General features: G+C 34.9%; 1 protein-coding gene across 1 annotated transcript in view; it reads left to right on the forward strand.

The window, feature by feature from the left end:
- The window catches only part of CNTNAP5 (contactin associated protein family member 5), a 974,910-nt gene that overhangs the window by 445,406 nt on the left and 507,746 nt on the right, over window positions 1-21,758 (forward strand). Inside the window, 1 exon segment of the mRNA XM_043992699.1 lies at window positions 3,514-3,657. Within this exon segment, the coding sequence (XP_043848634.1) occupies window positions 3,514-3,657 (144 nt within the window).

Below are 21,758 nucleotides of genomic sequence, written 5' to 3' on the forward strand. Positions count from 1 at the left end.
TCCTATCTTTCAATAAACCCTTAAATATCTAAACTCATTTTATCAGTGGTTTTTGTCAGTTTCCCCCAAAACTGGGGGAACAGATTAGAACCCACATTTAGAATTTTAAATTACACAACTCTTCTACATACTATGATCTGCACTTTGTTTTCCTCATATGTAAAATTGGAGGATTGGATGAGATTTTATACAAAGTACTATCTACCTCTAAATCTGATACTATGATCTAGTACAGTTTCTCTCTCTCTTTCTCTCTGATATAGAGGAAAATAAAACACTAAGAAAGCAAATAATTTGTCCAAGGTAACAAATTGGTGGATTATAAGCCCCTATTTTGACTCAAAATCTGACCCTTTACTACAATAGGGAATTGAAATCTTGTATGGTCTAAATTTCACTTTTTAAAAATGAAGAAATTGGGGACAGCTAGGTGGCTCAGTGGATAGAGCATTGGCCCTGGAGTCAGGAATACCTGAGTTCAAATCCGGCCTCAGACACTTAACACTTACTAGCTGTGTAACCCTGGGCAAGTCACTTAACCCCAATTGCCTCACTAAAAAAACAAACAAAAAAACAAAAAATGAAGAAATTGCAGTCCTATCGGGTGACATGAGTGTCGCAAAGTGGTCAAATTTACAAAGTTAATTAGTGGCTTAATATTTGTACCATGAAATGTGGAACAGAAAATCTTTTGTTACTTATGTAGCACAAGTACCTATGTACAGGAAAGGTCTGTGCTTTCTTAAAAAAATTCCCCTCGTGAAAATTAAATAACTTGCCTAGCATAACAAAGCTAGTAAATATTTGAAGCAGGATTTGAAAGCAGGTCCTCTGACTCCAATCCCAGTAGTCTTTTATGTCATGTTGTAATGTAAGGAAACACATAAATGTTGGAAAATGGCAATACTCTCTAAATTATTATACTTATTCAATATCATAATAATCAAACTACTGAAGGATTATAATATAGAACTAAGCAGCTTATATGGAGGGGAACACAAGGTTAAAAATCTAAAAAGAAATAATAAAAATAAATGGAAAGAATGGAGGTTCAATGGTGCCTGTTCTCAACCTGTACTATGAAGTAGTTTTTATTAAAACAATTTGATATTAATAAAGAAATTGATTAATCAGTGGAATAGATTATATACATAACATACAGAAGAAAATAAATAAAATATGCTAGTATTTGGTAAACGAAAAGACACCAAGTAGTGGGATAAGGACTCATAATTTGGCAGAAACTAGTGGGAAAATTGGATAGCAGCATGGAAAAAATCATATTTAGAACACCACCTCACATCTTATATAAAGAAAAGCTCAAAATGGACACGTGATGTACACATAAAAAGTCACATCATGAGCAAATTGGAAAAAAACATGGAAAAAATACCCATCAGAACTATGGGTTACAGAAAAGGTCATGAACACATAAGGCCTAGAGAGAATTATAAAGAATAAAATGGATAATTTTAATGTTCTAAAAAGATTGGACCTTGTATTCAACTGCTCTGGTGATAAACCTGTATACATTTTAAAAATCTGTCTATATTTAAAGAAATTGGCCCTTATATTACTGATTTTCAATCTATTACCAGGCTCATATTCAAAAATCTTTCATCTACCTCTGGGTGAAGGACCCATGTTACAGTGTTACATTATAGCTACCAGTGTAACAGATGACTAGAAGGGAATTTTGTTCATATTAAAAGTTATGAAAGAAGAAGTTTATCATATAGGAAGATCTTGGAGAATTATGTTACTTGATGTATATATATGTATGTATATGCATACATATACTATGGCACTTGTACAAACCCATAGAATATATGTGTATACATGTATCTTATTTGCATATGTATATTTGTACATATATATAATAGCTAAAGAAAAAAAATGCCTAGAGATAAAAGCCAGAAAAAATTAAAGATTCAAGGAATTCATTATAGTCAATTAATTTAAAAAATATATGGGAGGAATTAGAAAAAAGAAAATGGCCATTCCTTGATAACACTAATAAATTATCAAGTACCTTCATTGAATTAACAAATATTTAATAACTAGCATTCATATAGTACTTTAAAATTCGCAAAGTGCTTTATAAATACTATCTCATTTTATCCTCACACCACCTTGGGAAACAGGTACTATATTTTCTTGACATTTTATAAATGAGAAAACTGAGTTAAGTGAAAGTTAAGTGACTTGCTCAAGGTCACATAGCTAGCAAGTGTCCAAAGCTGAAATTGAAGTCAGTTCTTTCTGATTTCCAATCCAGCATTGTATCCACATACCACCTAGTTCACATATAAATGTATGGCATTGTGCTAGATACTATGGTTGCTTGGGTTATGGGGAAAGAATTCAAAAGAAGCATAGAGCTATAATCTAACTTATAAGGACCCTACAATCTAGCTAAGGATGTGATGAGACTACTACAGTACTTCAGTGGACCTGTGATCTCATTGATGTGAGTACTACAATGAAACTATCATCCTTTTTGACTGTTACTGATGACCTCTGGTAAATCCTTAACATTGGTTCCACCAGTGGGATAAAGGATTTGTTCTATATCTGAACGATAAAAAAAGACCTTGGATGATCCATTGGCTACCTTTTATTCTCACTCCATGACAGATCCATGTCCTTTTCTCAACATGTTTCTTTAATGACATCCTTTTTGCTACTTCTTGGTCCTAGTATATCATTGGTAATGTGTCATAGGATACAAATGCCCATGGTGTGCCTTTGGGCTATCCCAAACATTAATTATTTGAAAATGTGTAGCATCAATTGATGAACATTTTAAAAGAAGACTAACGTATCTTAAAAATCTAATGGATGAAGCTGAAAATAAGGAGATGTCAACTAAATGGTATATTGAACACATTCAAAAGTCAGAAAAGGGAATGAGCATGAATGGTTAAGAAATGCTTCATATAGGTTGTGCTGAGTTCTGAAAGATGAGCACGATATGTGTAGATGAGTAGAGGGGAGAACTTTATAGGTAAAGAGGGAATATAATGATGAGGAACATTCCATTCTCCTTGTGGATGATAAAGGTTATTTGTCTGGCAGCCATATTACCAACTGACCTGCCTCTTTGATTGGTAGCTGGTAGAGATAGTGTTTTGGTTGTTCTTTAGCTATGCAATGAATGGCCCTATTGCTGGAGATTCTTGCATGTGAAATAAGTGTAAGGTCTTTGATTTCCTTTTATTTTTTTTCCTCTTTTCTTGGAAATTATTGTTTTATTTAGTTTTAACGGGTTTAGAAAGGATAAGAAAAAAAAAGGTTTTGTAAAATAGGCCCCTAAAAAACCAGCAATTATAGTTATTTTTAAGTGTTCTAATCTGTATCTTTTTCAATGTGTAATCAAGTGGCAGTCTATAATTATTTGAGCCACTTGGCTCACATATACAATTGGATAAAGCAAAATACACTTTTTTTTTCATTTCGTTTCCTGCTCCTTTGCAGTTTATAACTGAGGGTTGAATTTGTTTTTCCCCAAAGCTCAGTTTTGGAGGGATTCCAGTCCCAGGCAAACCAGGAACATTCCTGAAGAAAAACTTTCATGGATGCATTGAAAACCTTTATTACAATGGAGTCAACATAATTGACTTGGCCAAAAGACGCAAGCATCAGATCTATACTGTGGTAAGTCAAAAAACGTATCTTTGCACCTGTTTCTTTCTAGCTACTTTCTGGTAAGCTTGCCTGCCTGATTTTTCCTACTAGACAGTCTGCCAACTCAAATGATTCTACTCTCAGTCAATAGCCATTCACAAGTATAATTGGGTCATTGGAAGAATGTGGAGACTTTTACCATCAATAGAGCTATCAAGGGAAACAAACACATTAGCAGGAATTCAAAGATTTCCATTTCCCTAGTGGAATTGAATCAGCTGTAGTTAGAATTTGTTAACCTGATTTTTTTTTGCTATTGCCAGCAAGGCAATCAATGGAATCACTTGTGTGTGTGTGTGTGTGTGTGTGTGTGTGTGTGTGTGTGTGTGTATAAAACTATGGACATGTAGATTTCTGATCCCTGAACTTAATTTATAATGTAATCAAGTCTATCTTAAAAGGGTCAAATTTATTATCTAGTGATTTTAAGAAAACTTATGACTTATCTCAAGATAATTATGGGAAATAATAGCCATTTTCTTAGTGAAAGAGTTGTCAATTTTTTGAATGAGGAGAGGCCCTCCTCTGGAGGTAGATGTTAAAACTATTCCAAGACATTGAAAGACTACTTGGTCATGTTATTTTCTATATTTTTTCCTTATCTGAAAAAATGTTAAAATCCATCTTAATATGAAAATGATTTAACTTTTGTCTTGACTATAGTTTGCAATGTATTCATAAAGTTATTTGTTGGTTAGTTGGTTGGTTGGTTAGTTGAATAAGAAATGTCACAGTGCATCTGATTTCTGACAGTGGTATCAAGGGACAACTTCTACTGTATCATAACATCAACCTCAGAATGTTAGGGATGTATTATCTATTATCCCTACTGCTCCTCTTTTCAGTTTGACTTCAAATTACCTGTCACTTTTTATCTCCCACATCGACACTTTGCACAGCTGCCATGTCAGCACTGTTAGTCAGCTTATAGTTGAGCAAACACACTTCTAGTCCATACCATTCCTACTGTCTGGAGTGTTCTTTTTTAAAATAATCTAACACTAATCAATTGAATAAAGCCAATCTACAATGAAATATCCCAGACCACTCTAGCTCACAGTAATATCTCTTCTTATTTCTTAGTACCTACTGTCTATGCCATTTCAGTTTATTCAATCACACTCTAGCTTGTGATTTTATTTTATACTGTAATCCTGTATTTCTATTTAGCTCAACTTCTTTTACTTTTCATGTATTTATTCCCAGTGTCCTCAACCATATTGTAATCAGGGACAGAAATGGGATTATATACACACATAGTATTATGGTATGTTATATTATTATATATATGTACATATCTTATAGTATATCAATAGCACCACTATCTATCCATCCATCCATCAGTCTATCTATCATCTATCTATCTATCTATCTATCTATCTATCTATCTATCTATCTATCTATCTATCTATCTATCATCTATCATCACCAGTGGCATCTAGAACTGTACTGTTCACCTACTGTTAGGCACTAAATTTTTATTAGATTTTTATTTCAATGAATCATATTTCCAAATATATATCTTCCTGAGTCCATATACAATTTCAATAGATGGAATATTTACAAGAGTTCCATAATTTAAATATGCTATATGCTAAATGGTACTTCTATTTGTCCATCCTAGAATAAACTCTGACAAACTTAAAAGAGGTTGAAAAGAATTCTGGTATTTTTAAATTTAACAAATATTTTCCCACTCCTGTTATCAATAATTGTTAGTATTTTATAGACACTAACTTATTCTAATCTCTTTTTTTTTTTTTGCGGGGCAATGGGGGTTAAGTGACTTGCCCAGGGTCACACAGCTAATAAGTGTCAAGTGTCTGAGGCCGGATTTGAACTCAGGTACTCCTGAATCTAGGGCCGGTGCTTTTTCCACTGTGCCACCTAGCTGCCCCTCTAATCTCTTTTATTCCCTACCAAAACAATTATTTTATTTTTATAGGCATTTTCATAGTTACCTTCTTTTTCTCATGCCTAAAGTGTTCAGATGTTTTACTTTACTTGACCTATTGAGTGTGACATGCCCTTCAAATCTCAATATATCCAGTCTCTTTTTCAGGCATTACTGCATTTGTAGTGCCTGAAAGAGATGTCATTTTTCTTATTTCTATCCTGAAATATCACTCATGAAGGTGACTCCTTAAAGGTCACATTTTTTTACTCTTTTGTGCCCTGTACATTTTGATTGCTCAATTAATGAGGTTGTCTTATTGATTAAGCAATAACTCTTAGAATGACTGAAAAATTAATTATTTTGTGCTTCTGTAAGGAAAGAGGCTTTATCAATGCTTTTGAAAGGAAAAACAAGTGGGGGAAGAGAATATCAAAATAAAAGTTTATAGTAGGTCATGATTCATATAAATATATGTGTGTATATATGGTATGTGTTTTATGTATGTATATATGTATATATGTGTGTATCTGTGTCTATAGTTAGCTGACTACGCTTTCCTTTTAGTTTTTTGAACATAGAAATTAGACCCCAGTGCATTTAAAATACTGGTTCTTTATCTTTATAGGAAGAGGGTTAATCTTTTCATTTTTATAAATGGATTCTGCATACCACTCTTATATATATATCACAACTCTCAATTATTCTCAACTCTTCTCTTTCCCTATCAGATCAGTTGCGTAGTATTGCCAATTCTATTTCCATAATACATTTCAAATTTCTCAAATTATTGCCACTCACAGAATCATCAGACTTATTAAGGCCTTTGCCATTTTTTACCTATACTTTTATAATAATTTTATTTCCCAGGCTCCAGTCTCTTCTCTTTCTATTCCATCCTCCACACAGCTGTTAAATTGATATTTGTAAAGTACAGGTTTGAAAATTATACCCTCTGCTGAAGAAATTCCAATGTCTTTCTATTTTTTATAGGATAAAATAGAAATGTATCTTTTTGACTTTTATAGACTTTCACAATTTGGTCTGAGCCCTCCTTTCCAGGATTATGGTACATTATTCTCTTTCATGAAATTTATACTTAGGTCAAACTGGGCAGACTGTACATCATATTCAATCTCCCATCTCTGTGCTTTTGTACAAGATCTCACCTGTACCTAGAATGTACTCCCAATTCACCTTTGCCCACTGGAATCCCTAAAATTCTATATAAAATTTAGCTCATTTGTCACTTCCTGCAAGAAGTCTCTCTTGATATCCTCAGGTACCAGTGTCCTTCCCTCCTTAAATTACTTTGTCCATCAACAAATATTTACTAAGAACTTGTGCTAAGTACTGGGATTCCAGAAAGGAAGGAAGGAAGGAAGGAAGGAAGGAAGGAAGGAAGGAAGGAAGGAAGGAAGAGAAGAGAAGAGAAGAGAAGAGAAGAGAAGAGAAGAGAAGAGAAGAGAAGAGAAGAGAAGAGAAGAGAAGAGAAGAGAAGAGAAGAGAAGAGAAGAGAAGAGAAGAGAAGAGAAAAGAAAAGAAAAGAAAAGAAGAAAAGAAAAGAGAAGAAAAAGAAAAAACCCAACATTCTGATGGGAGACAAAACATGCAACTCTCTCTCCCTCACTCTCTCTCTCTTTCTCTGTCTCTGTCTGTCTCTGTCTCTGTCTGTCTCTGTCTCTGTCTGTCTCTGTCTCTCTCTCTCTGTCTCTCTGTCTCTGTCTCTGTCTCTTTCTCTGTCTCTCTCTCTCTCTCTCTCTCTCTCTCTCTCTCTCTCTCTCTCTCTCTCTATATATATATATATATATATATATATATATATATATATATATATATATATATATATATATATATATGAGTGTGTGTGTACAGAAGAACACAGAAACACACATACAGACACAAACACTACCTATACAGTATAAAAAGGAGATAATCTCAGAAGAGAATCACTAGCATTGGGGGAGGGGAGGGGATGAGAAGGGACTCATGCAAAAAGTGAGATTTCAGCTGAGTCTTGAGAAAGAAGCAAGAGATAGATGTAAGAAGGGAAATCATTTCAGGCATTGGGGAAAGCTAATGAAAAGACACAAGGTTGGGAGATGAAGTATTATGTACAAGGAATGCCAAGTATTCCATGATACATTTTCAATCTACTTTTCCAAATACATATTTTTATTCCCTCTCTCCACATATCCCAATAAAATATAATTTTTAAGGCTAGGGACAGATATTTTTAAATTGCATCCACAAAGCCTAGAACATAGCAGCTACTTTACAAAAGCTTATAAAATGAATAATACTATGTAAATTTCATTTCCATTACATTTTCAGCCACTTACTTGTTTATGTATCATTTTATTGTAACTATCAGTTATATGTTGAGTACGTTTTATGGTGATGTAAATGAGGACTCTTAACCTGTGATCCAAAGGGTCCCCAAGGTCCCCATGGTCCATGAACTTTGATGGGGAAAAATATTTATTTTCACTAACCTTTGATTGCCTTTATAATTCCAAGTATTCTATTTTATACATATGAAATATTTTTTTCTAAGAAGAGGGCTAGAGGCTTCACCAGACTTCCAAAGAGTTCCATGATAGAGAAAAGTCTGTTATAATTATTTTATAGTTATTATGTTATTGTTCAGATATTTCAGTTGTGTCTGACTCTTCTTGACTTCATTTGGGGTTTTCTATAGCAAAGACACCAACATGGTTTGCCATTTCCTTCTCCAGCTCATTTTATAGATGAGGAAACTGAGGCAAATGGGGTTATATGATTTGTCCATGGTCACACAATTATTAAATGTCTGTGGCTGGATTTGAACTCAGGTCTTTCTTATTCTAGGCCAAGTGCTGTATCCACTAAGCTACCTAGTTCTCCATTAATAAATAAGGGCTGCTATAATTGGTAATGATGATGGTGTGTGTTCATGAGCTTTAATATCATAAACTACAATAACAATTATTTAGGTTACTATTGAGGATGCTTACCAACACCTTTTATTTATAAAAAGTCATGGACGGGGGCGGCTAGGTGGCGCAGTGGATAAAGCACCGGCCCTGGATTCAGGAGTACCTGAGTTCAAATCCGGCCTGAGACACTTGACACTTACTAGCTGTGTGACCCTGGGCAAGTCACTTAACCCCCATTGCCCCGCAAAAAAACAAAAAAACAAAAAAAAAGTCATGGACAAGGTAACAGTGGATGGTTAGGCATGGATGAATCTATCTATGTATCTATGTATCTCTATCTCTATCTATTTATCTATCTATAATTGAAGAGAATCAGTGAGATCACAAATACATTGAAATATGTGAGAATTATTACTCATTATTCAAATGCCTTTGAAGTCTAGAAGACTATAATACATGTAGGGTATTATGCAAATGTCTTATCGAATATAAATATATTATTATTAATATTGATATTGATATTATCTATAATACTTTTAGTAATATCTACCTATTAAAGATTATACCACAGTTTACAACTATGTCCAATTCTGTTGTTTTATTTGGTTCTTACAGCTTATGAGGTTTCAGGGTAAATGTTATCAACATTTCACAGATGTGAAGAATGTTACTTAAGCAGGCAGGGAAGAAATATTTATTACATGCTTATTATGTGCCTGGCAAGGTTCTAAGCACTGGGGATATGCATATAAACAAAAAGAAAAACAGTCCTGCCCTCCAGGAGATTAAATTCTTATGAGGGGAAAACAACACATAAAAAAGTCACTGAAAAGAGAAAGGAGTGAGGAATACTCACTGGAAAACAGTGGGCAAAAGACAGGCTCAGAAATGCAAATAGATGCAAGTAGTCACTAGGAATGGGAGACCAGCATAGTAGAGGGATATTCTAGAATGAAAAGGCTCCAGGCAAAATTACAGAGAGAAATGACAGCTAAGCAATGGTTGTTCAGTCTATAGGGTCAGAAGCTGTAAGGGGAACATTGTCAAGGAAAAGTAAGTAGAGTGTGGTATTTGTATTTGGTCTCTTAAAGCCACTGAATATATTCCACCTTTAATTTCCACTGTATATTTTGCTTATTAATGTCCATTTTAGGATTTTTCTCAACTCTGTGTCCAGGAGATTTGAACTCTAGCATGTAGTACTGGAAAGATAGGCAGCTTATATGATTCATTAAGGTGATCATTAAAATTATTCCCCCCAAAATATCACGTTTTCAGTGCCATTTAGCTAAAGCTAGTGATGTGGTGATTTTGTGTATGTGTGTGTGTGGGGGGGGGGGGTAATGAGGGTTAAGTGACTTGCCCAGGGTCACACAGCTAGTAAGTGTCAAGTGTCTCAGGCCGAATTTGAACTCAGGTCCTTCTGAATCCAGGGCCAGCTATGTAGTGATTCTTACAGTGGGAATATTACCTATGGAATCCATAGTTTAACATTCTTTAATATGATCAGAATATAACATTTTAAGCACAGTCCTTTGCCTAATGTTTTTCTAATAGTTGGCAAAGAATTTAGGATATAGAAAGGTTGGGAAAATGCATTTCAGTTATGCTATGTAAACTCTTGAAATCTGTGTGTGTGTGTGTGTATGTGAGTGAACTATAAATATCTAAGATTCCTATGGCAACATTCATACTGCAAGGCACCACATTTGGATATTATGAAAGATATTTAACAACAAGGTATATTAAATATGTACAATGAAGTAGAAGAGAAGAAAGAAACAAATACAGAAATATAAAACAGGAGAGTGAATATTGGCAACTTCATTTGCCATTTTTTCCCAAAGACACCTAGATTAATACTTGAAACCATATTTTAGTTTTTTCCAAGTCCTGAAGTACTAATCATTTTGTTTATAGATCCTTTGGAATATTTTATCCTTCAGGTCTTAATAAACCATAGTCAATATGAGGCATACTGAATCCATTTAATGTTAATGTACCTAAAAAAAATCTATGAAGATAGCTTTACTATGATAGTAAAAAGACTTTACATCTTCACTTTTATAACTCAAAATGTTATTATTCTTTTCCCAAATAGCTGTCACAATTTTACTTAAGAAAAGACACAAATCATTAACAATTTTGTCATATTCTTTTGGAATTCTATGTCTAAAGAAATTGTTTTCATTGTTAATTGTTAAAACACAAACCATTTCTTGTTTCCTCTTTCCCAAATAAGCTTAGTTTTCTCCAAAAGTGCGATGTCAGCTTCAAACACAGCTTTGCTTGAAAACAGCTATGTGAAAACTAAGCTCACTGAAAGGAAATGGTGGTTCTGTCATTTGCCAATGTTTTATATGTGCACCAAAGTTATCATGTGCTCAATAGGTCTAGGTAGTTTTAGTGGATTTTAGTAATTATCTATTCAGTCACCATGTGCATCAAGTGCTCACAATTTATGAAAAGCTATGTAAGTCTCAAAAGAGATTATGTAATCAAATATAGGTGTCTTTTTGCATCCTGAGATCAATAGGCATCCCCATCGTTATATGTCATTCTTTTCTTGTGGGATCTGCACATCTTCTTTGAGACTTAACAGCTGTTCCATTGGGATAATTCAATTTAGTCTTTATGGCTCTATTTGACTTTAAGACGATCCTCCACATCCTTAAATGTAGTAAAGCTAACAGCTTAAAACAGACATTAAAAAACATCTCACTATTTCTTTTCAAATACTCTACCCTGTGCCAATATATCTTTGTATAATAAACAATTGGAAAACAAATGACCCATTTGAGAGTGTGTACAGTACTTGGAGCATGCATTATTATATCGTTAATTTAAAATGTTTATTGCTCACTTTTGTTTCCCAAAATGATTGATTTCAAACATTCAAAAGGACTCCTATACAAATTGATAGATTCCATTAAACTCTTGATGGATTTCCTCCCCCACCACCCAATTTTGTAAATCTGTTCCCAGGTTAAGGTACAGAAGAACATAAACATCCGGATGTTGGTTAGTGCTGCAAAGCAATATAGGTTTTCTGACAAAGAGATTTAGAGAAATAATAACTAGATTGAAAGTAAAGATGGAGATAAACATATTAAGATTTTTCTATATCTATAGATATATGAAGTTTATAGATAGATTTTATATATTTCTCTATGGGTATATATATTTATGAATATTTAGTTAGATGTCTACATCAATAACCTATTACACACAATTGTATAGGCATATATATGTATATATGTGCATATGTATATATGTATATGTACACATATTACCCATAATGTGTATTTCCATTTAAAAAATTAAAAATGGATCATGTAGTATCCTTTTTCTTATGGCTTTCATTTTTGAAAAAAAAGAAACATTATTTGGACTGACAGGAGTTCAGTATTAGTTCCACCTCTTTCAATGACACAGAAAGGTTTTTCATTGTTAATTGTGTGTCTGTTTTTCTTCTCTAGGTTTTACTTGTCTCATTTATAAAATAATATCTTGGTTAACATTTATAAAACAAAGTCCATGATTCTAACAATCAAGCACTTTTAACAATAGCTTGGTGGTGTCTTGAGACCTTAGTCTGAATTGCAAAAATGGCTAATTCTAGTTGATTGAAAGAAAAGGTGTCCTTAATCAATATAGAAATTTCAGTGAAGTTACCCATCTTCATTTCTGTCAAGGGCAACTATGGCAACTGGCTCCACTTAGATTCTATAAGGGGATGATTGACTTGTAAAATAAGGTATTTTGAAATGAAAGCTCTTTGAGAGTAAAGAATGCATGATTTTTCCCCCCTCACCATACACATTACCAAACATTGTATCTCATATATAGGGGTTCCTAAAACCGCCTGTTGAATTGATTATAAATGATTCTTAAATAGAGAATATATAAGATCATTATTACATCTTTGAATAAATTTAATTGAACTAACATGATGGTGGTGGTGGTAGTGGTGATGGTGATGAAGAAGAAGGAGAAGGAGAAATAGAAGGAGAAGGAGGAGGTGGAGGAGAAGGAAAAGGAGGAGAAGGAGGAGAAAGAGAAGGAGGAGGAGGAGAAGGAGGATAGTAGTAGATCTCATCTTCTGTTCATAGCCTTTTTCTATAGGACCAGAATTTAAACTGCCATCGTCTATTCACCATAGTCTAAAGCCTGGAAAATATATACCCACATGTACAAGTATCACCTTTGTCATGTCTTGGCCAATGGCCTAGGGATTCATCTGGATTTGTTACAGAAAACCTTTCATTTTATAGTGAGGCGCTAAATCTCTTGAGCTCATGTCAGGGATCATATTTTATCCTAGTGAGTATTCTCTTTGATAAATGTTTTTTTGTTTTTTGCCTTTGTAGAAATACTTTAAAGAACAAAATAACACAGCATTGTCCTCCCTCTCTCCGGTGCTTATTCCCTGCAAATTCTATCTGACTAATCTTGTCCATTTTATTCAAATTCAGCCTGTGCCATATCCCCACCCCCCAAAAAATTTGTTTCTAAATCATGTACTTTATTCCAGTATCTTCCTTACTCAAGTTACACCAAATAAATGTCATATAAGGAATTTTATATATGAGATGCAGTGTTTCATAAACATTTTAGAAAACCTTAACTTTCTAACTCTTTCTTGTCCAAGATGAAAACACATAAACTTTCAGTTATCATAACAAATTTCTAAAGTACCTAGATTTTGAGTAGTTTTTTGAAGCCATTGCGGGGGGAAATGGATTTTTCATTGTTTTAAATGAAAAGAAGGAACAATATCCAGGAAAAAACACAAATTAACTTTGTGGTTTTACTCCTATGCAAAAAGTCTAAGTAATAAGTCTCTCTCTCTCTCTCTCTCTCTCTCTCTCTCTCTCTCTCTCTCTCTCTCTCTCTCTCTCCCTCTCTCACAATAAATATTAGCTTTGATAGATGCCCTGCTTCGGTACAGAATATATTTTCCAAGAAACAGTCAGATACACTATTCTACAAATCATTGTGTTAATGTTATGGAGGCCAGTAAGTGGAGGCATGGTATATGGAGTAATATTCTTCTTATTAGCTGATCCATCCCTGAAACATTTGTGTGAGACAGACAGTAGGCAGACACTATAAGCCTCACTTTATTTTGAGGGACACTGAGGGCCAGGGAAATAAAATGATGTATAGGCAACCATTACATTTACAATAATGCTTCCACATCCTCACCTTTTCCCAAATAAAACACCCCACTGAGATTTTTCTAAAGTTCTGAATGACTTTCATGTGAAATTGCAAAGACATTGATTGAAGCATATCCCTGAGAAGCAAAGGTATATCTCAAAACAAATGGTCCCAAATCAACATTTCAGAAAGAGGCTTCATGTTATATGTTAATTGCAAAATAAGAGGATGCCCAGCTTTCACTACAACTTTTCTCTGTTTAATATCTATGTTAATGGGAAGAAAAAATAAAGTCAATTAGTAGGAATTGAGTCTCGACTCCAGTTCCCCATTGAGTATCCATTCCAAGTCCTCATTGAGTCATGCCTGAATTAGGATCATCTGACACCTTCCATCTTATCCTTCCTACCTTCAGAGTCTTTCCTTTCAAGATACATACTGCTTACTACTGCTAGTTTTCTTAAATATGACTTTCATCTTCTCCAGCTAGTCCTGAGAAACCTTTAGTTTCCCATAATATCAATTTTAAGACAATGCTAAAGACCTGTGAGCCCTACTCTGCCACGTTCAAGTTCCTTCACACTAGGCATGTGAATTAAGTTCAATGATCCTTGGTTTCCTCTTACTTATTTACAGAGTTTTGATGAAGAAAGTGTTTTATAAACTTTAAAGAACTACATCAATGTGAACTTCTCTGCTCTGTTTTTAAGGCCCTCATAATTCAGCCCCTCCTTATTCAATGATAGTAATAAAAACAATAGCTAATTTGTATATAATGTTTGATGTTTTGCAGAACATTTAATTACTTTGTCATGTAATCCTCACAACGTTTTTGAGAAGTTGGTGCTGCTATTATCTCTAGAAGGAAATGAGTCTATGAGATTCTTACTTGGTCAGGATCACAGGACTGTTAAGTGCCAGAGATAAGTTACAAGTTCACTTATTTCCTGATTCTGAGTTCAGTATTTTAGGCCTATCAATCAATCAACATTTTGAAGCACCTACTATGTCCCAGGCACTGTGCTAAGTGCTGTGGATATTAAAAAGAGGCAAAAGACAATCCCTGCCTCTAAGGAGTTTATCATTTCATGAGGGAGACAACATGCAAAAAATTATATACAACATAAGCTATATACAGGATAAATAGGAAATAATTAACAGAGCTAAATGAAAATTTACATTAACTTTTTGGTTCAAAAAGAACAGAAATAACATCTTTGACACAGGTAACAAAATGAGTAATCCAACTTCATCTTGTAACCTGTAATAGGCACATGAATTTCACTACATAAAAGTGATGTCTTAAAATGAACATATCAAGGAGGCAGCTAGGTGGCACAGTGGATAGAGCACTGGCCCTGGATTCTGGAGGACCTGAGTTCAAATAGGGCCTCAAGACACTTAAAACTTACTAACTGTCTAGCTGTGTGACCCTGGGCAAGTCACTTAACCCCAATTGCCTCACCAAAGAAAGAAAGAAAGAAAGAAAGAAAGAAAGAAAGAAAGAAAGAAAGAAAGAAAGAAAGAAAGGAAGAAAGAAAGAAAAGAAAAGAACATATTCAGGATCCTATCCCTGTAGCATTTTTTTCAAAAATTCAGATTAGTCACTATACCAAATAGATGTTATTATTTCTTCCTAATCAAATTAGAAAAAAATGATTTCCCCAAAGTCATGTAACTTGTAAGTGTCAGAGTCAGGACTACAATCCAGATTTTCGTCTCATGTGACTTCTTTCCATCATGCTTTTTTGTGTCTGGATAGGGATAAACACTTGAATTTCCATGTGCCATGAGGGATTCACTGCTTCTGTTTCTTGTTAATGGATTTGATCAGGGTTAGGAGTACAACTATAATGATCATTGCTTCTGTGATCTTATTATCATCTGGGTCAATCAGCTAGCAAGAATTTGTTAGGCTGTTATTGTAAAAAGACCCATGCCCTTCAGGCAGTTCAGTAACTGAAACACTTGCAAAAGGCATCTTAGGACAACTCTTGTGGAAGGTTCTTGTCACCCTGAAGACATAGATGAGAAACGGGGCTCCCACTCCTAAGGTCAGTCTACTAAGCTATCTATTTTTTCAAACAGAAGTCTGATAATTGCTTCACTTTTCTGCATTCCCAGAACATTAATGGTTCTTTAACTACAAATAAAATTAGCTAACAAGAAAAGCATCCTTCAAAAGAGGAAGAGGACAGAGTCTTGAAAGGACATATTATATTCCTAGGTGCCATTGTATCTGATAACAACCCGGCCCCCCCAAAAAAAAACAACCAAAAAAACCCAATGTCTCCTAATAAGAAAACTTTAGTGGATATCAAAATATTTATCTTCAGTTTTACTAAGATTTGATGGCTGATTGGCTGATGGTACTCTCATATGATAGTCTGGTCGCAAGAGAAGCTAGACTCTTCCGTGTCTGAGACTGTGTTTTTTGACGTGAAATTACTATTGCTATTTTCTATATACATGCAAGTTTGGGGTAAGTACATGTTAATTTATTAATATAATACAAGTAAAGGATTAACCATATGTCTCCCTAACTTCTTATGGTCTCAGGCTGAGTAGTAGAGAAAGCAGGGAGAGACCTTCAGCATGGCAATTAGTAAGAGCAAGAGAAAAGCCTCAGAAGACAGGGAAAACCTACATAACCCAGAGTTCTCAACCAGACCCATGCTGTCCGAAAAGACCTTTGGTAGGTCTTCCAAGGGCAAAGTCCATTATCTAGGTGTGGTTTAATCCCATCAGTCCTTCACTGATCTTGACAAAAGAATCTATCTTCATTCCTTTTGTTCACTTGGTTTTATTCCAGATGAGATTTGATGAAGTTTCTGTAGGATAATTTAACTTTCTGGAGTGGGGGGGGGGGGGAGGGAAGGACTGTGAAAGTGATCTCTGGGTCCCCCAAGAAATCCATTATTAATAATTAATTTCTCACATACCTCAATTGAAGATTGCATGTGAAAGCTCCAGGTTGAACATTAAAAAAAAATCTTATTCTCAATCCACAAATGGAAAGTTTATCTAGTAATTAATTTAAAGTGGTTTCTCAAGGTAAAGTGGAAATGTGGCAGCTTTGAAAGATTCCCCTCCTTTTTTAAATGAACCTTGCAGAGTGTCCTTTAGTTACTATATTTATATGATTATAAACTTCATGTCTACATTAGAACCAATTTCCTCTTCCAAGTAATCTTGACAGATTAGAAGCTGAATGAATTTTATCACTTTATTAATTCCCATTGCTAACAGAATACAGCATAACACAATAAGGATTTCATGTCTATTTCTCCCCCTCCTCCTACCAAAGCTTGAATGTATAAGGGAACTACATTCCCCCACTAGATTGTAAGTTATTGGAAGACAAGGAATGTTTCAGTTCTTATCTTTATACACTGGGACCTACTTTAGTGCTGTATGGGGCAAACTGCCTCAGTTTACCCAAATAACTCGAGGAGACCACCAAGTCAAGCAGAGACAGATTTATTACATTCCTGCAGGAATGGGCAAACTCAATGCCTGAGCCGCAATAGCTAATACATGCCTTGACTTTTTATAGGAATGTTGGTCAGAGGGGAAGTCCCCACACACACTAGGGCGAGCTCACAATCTAACATCCAATCCTGTCTCACCCAGGGTGCATGTTTAGCTCATGATCAATGTATGGAGACATGCATACGTGTTCCAGGAACAAGGGGGAAAAGGGGAGGGGGAACAAGGTCAAACTGAAGGAAAAGGGAACAGGGGAGTGACAGTCAGACGTTTCAAATCTCACAGTTACCACTGACTCCCCTCTCCCGGCCCCCATCTCTAAAGATATTCAACTTGAATAACAGGAAGAGTCACTCAGGTGTTTCAGCATTGTTTTGTAGTTGTGTTAATTTTAGAAGGATGACAGGGTTAAAATTTATCTTCCGCTATGTTGGGAAATCAAAGAAATAGAATAAAGATAAAAGAATAACCCATTGTTGGGACCCTAGCGTCAAGGGGATTCTGCTCTGAGAAAAAGAGACATGTCACTTAACATCTGGTCTCAACTCAATTGCTGCATCCTGTGCTGAGCCCTGTCCTTTCTTCTTGAGTCCCGAGTATTGAATTGGTGGGCAAACTCCCCAACCCACTCAACAGGGACTGGGGTTCTGACACATGATGGATTGCAGACGAAACTAAGATGTAGCTGACAAGTGGGGAGACTGAGCAGAAGTAAAAATACTGTTAATTGGCAATAAAACTTAAAGGAGAAAGTGAGAATTTGACAAGCAATAAACTTTTAAACTAACTATACTGGGGTGGGACTGGGTACCTTCCAGACCCCATCCTCAGAGTTTAATCTGACTCAAATCCATAATCATCTCATACAGTGCCCTACATATATTAGACATTCCATAAATTTTTGTTGAAGTAAAGTGAATTATGACATAATGAAACCTAACTTGATCAGCTTCTTTATTTGCCTCTCTAAGGAATACCTTTGAGCCATTCTTCCATTTAACTTCAGATTCCTTATATCTTTTGATTTCATTTAAAGCAAGAAGGTCAAAATTAATATTATTAAATTCTTTAGCAGGACATCAATATTTTAGTCCTTAGATAAGGATTTCACAAAAGGGAGTTATCATAGCTGATTTGATAGTGTGCCCAAAGGCAATGTGAATAATTCATTTCATGGACAATTGGTCATATCTCCTTGGCCAAGCTCTTGGTGGTCATAAGCAAAAAATAATAATAATAACTGTCAATGCACCTATGTCCTTATCTTATGTTGTAGAAGATGAATAAATAGGACACTATTTGAAGAACTTGCTGAGGTTCTTTAAATCAAGTTAACATGTAGAGTGATCCTAGGTGAATTCAAAAATCTCTTTCTGACAGAGACTCTCCCCCATCTGACTGTCAACTAAGTTGTTAATTGATAATTAAGGTGTTAGTTTATCACTTTAACACATTCCAGGATAATTCACTTTTTAATTGGTTTCAGGCTGAGGAAAGTGTAAGACCCAAAGGAATAACATCTTAATTTTGAAATTTAAAATGGTTGATATTTCAGAGAAAAGAAAACTTGCCTAATGTCCCTTAAGATCATGATGCTTTCTATTCTATAATAATAACTCATATTTATGTAGGGTTTTAAGAATTACAATGGTCTTTCTTCACAAAATCCCCTTGGTTTATCATTCTTACACTTAATTAAACTGGCACACTATTAGGATATAACTTGTCCTTGGTCACATGGCTAGTAAGGGTAAGAGAGAGAATGCAAATTCAAATCTTGAATCTAAATTGAGTTTTCTTTCCAAAATGCCAGAGCACCATTCTTTCCATCTGCTTGTGAGATTGACCTGGGGAATGAAAATTCACTTGACAAAGGGAATAATGTGACACTATAGGCTTTTACAATAATTGAGTAGGTAAGAGGAAATTTCTATGTTTTCTATTTCCAATGAAAGCTCTAGATCAAAAGGAAATAGCTCCAATGGGATAATGAGCTAAGTCATGTCAACATAGTAGACTATAACATACTTGAAGATAAGACAGCATCTAATTCTATCTTTGTACCCTTTTCTAGGACTAGAGCAATATTTGAAAATAGAAGCTACTAAGTTAATCATATGCTACTATGGATATTTTGTGTAGATATCTTGTTTCCCTAAGTAGAGTTCAGGCTTTAAGAATTAGAACAGAAACAGAATCTCTGTATTCCCACCCTGTAGTGCCACAGTTTAGAGACAGTAGTCATTCTAAATGGTATTCAAGTTGATTATGAAAATGATGATTTTTTTTAAAGTGGAGACAAAGACTTCATATAATTACTTTGACACAAAGAAGACTTCTTACCAAACTTTGGAACAGGTTGCTCAGTGAGATTGAGCAATATTCATAAATAGTTTTACCCTTTTAAGTAAGATAATATTTATAAAACATTTACCATAATTCCTGGCATATAGTAGGTTCTATATAAATGCTTATTCCCTTCCCTTCCCTGCTTTTGCTTACCTTAATACAATCTCGCTTATATAGGAACTTTTAGACCCTAGGACTTCCTGTTCATCATGACCCACCAGGGTCATAGAGCAAAAGCTGAAATTGGATAAGTACAAATTTAAACTAACACTTTTTTTTGTTTAAACTATTTATAAGTCTGACCCAGCTCACATGACATGACAAACTTGATCTAGTTAAATGTAATAAACACATGGCTTAGAATTGCAAAAATGAACACATCCAGGATACCATTCTCGAAACAATAGTCTTTATGTTATGAGGCAAAGTCAGTCTATAAGCACCAACTACGAACCAGGCAATGTGTGAATCACTGAAAATTTTAAAAAATAATAATAAAAATAAAGAAAGTAGCAGATTATCTGGGCTCTCAAAGAGCTTACCGTTTAATTGTGGAAATAAATTTTGCAAACAATTTTGAGCAAATTGTGGGTATGTGTGTGTGTTTGAGTAAAGATGTTGTTCAGTAGTTTCAGTCTCATGCCCAACTCTTGTGCCCAGGTTTCCTTAGCAATAGAGCTATTTATACTTCCTTCTCTGACTCCTTTTACAAATGAGGAACTGAGGCATATAAGCTTTAATGACTTGCCCAGGGTCACGCAATGAGTATTAGAGACTGGATTTGAACTCATGAAGATGAATCATTCTGATTCTAAGCCCAGTGCTCTATCTACTGTGCTACCTACCTCTGTATATGTGTGTATACAAAAGTGGAGATAATCAACACAGAGAACTATTACTTCTTTTTTCTTATCAACCATTTTAAAACCAATAGTAATTATTATGATGCATCATCATGAAATGGAAAGAGCATTGGAGCAACACATTTTTTTTCCCATAAATTAACCCATTTATTGTTGGACTATGGGCTACAGATATTTGATGGGGAGAAGATTTTACTGGTCTTTCAATTCCTTCAGTCCTCGGATGGCGGATTTGACTGTAACTGCAGAGGTGGTATTGTAGATCCATGCACCACCAGCTACTGTTTTCATACAGGATACACAATGCCAGATACCCACAGCCCATCTCTTCATTTTGGTCTTGTCACACAAAGAGCAGGTATACTTGGCATGCTGGCTAATTTCAATTTTCTTCACCATTTTTCTGAGGGATGCACCATAACGTGTTCCATATTTACCAACAATTCCAACCTTCTTGGTGCATTTAGCCATATTGCCAGTCGCAGGCCCGGAACTTGAAGAGGCAGAGCAACATTTTTAATACTCAAGTTCAAATCTTCCTTCTGCCACTTGTTGGGTTGTGGAAAGAATTCTGGATCTTAGATCAAGAAGACCTGGTTTTAAATACTGTCTCAGATACTTATAAACTGTATGACTCTAGACAAGTCACTTATCCCTTTGATACTTTAGATTTCTAGATTGTAAAATGGTGATAATAATAGTAACAAGCTCACAGGGTTTTGGTGAAGATAAAATGAAATAACATACATAAAATGTTCAGTGTAGTTTTTGGCACATACCAGGCACTTGATAAATGTTCTCTTGCCCTTGCTCTTTCACTCCTTCCCCTAGAAGCCCCTTTCTGCTAAGTCTCCCATTAAAAAACATGAAATCATCCTCTACCTTTCAGGCACATACATGGAATGAGCTAATATGCTATCCCAATTCCTTGCTTGCAAAGTTACTGTCACAGATACTGATATACCTTATCCTGAGGAAATGTTTCAGCAAGTCACCCATCCCTCTATCAAAGAAAACAGTACCCATAGCTTTGCTTTTATCAATTCTGTCCCTTGTGAACTGTGTTGAAAATCACATTCACATCTTAGGGCTGTTGTGCCAGAACTGTTGCTAACAGCATGACAATGTTGTTAGTCTTCATGTGAATCACATTAGGGAGGGTTGTACTCATTTGGATGAATCAAGTAGAGACTCTGAAATCTTTCCTTGTGAATTAGTTTGAAACAAGATTATCTCATATTCCCAATTCTAGTTTATCAAGGCTTGATTGGCATTGTTTGATGCCTCACAGTTGAAATGCAGCCTTTTACTTCTGGCTTTATTTTTCTGCTCCAGGATGTTATTTTGTTTGGATGATTAAAATCAAAATGAACACCAAACTGGGGTATGTTTTGT

Source organism: Dromiciops gliroides, chromosome 3 (genome assembly GCF_019393635.1).
Source record: "Dromiciops gliroides isolate mDroGli1 chromosome 3, mDroGli1.pri, whole genome shotgun sequence".
Lineage (NCBI taxonomy): Eukaryota > Metazoa > Chordata > Mammalia > Microbiotheria > Microbiotheriidae > Dromiciops > Dromiciops gliroides.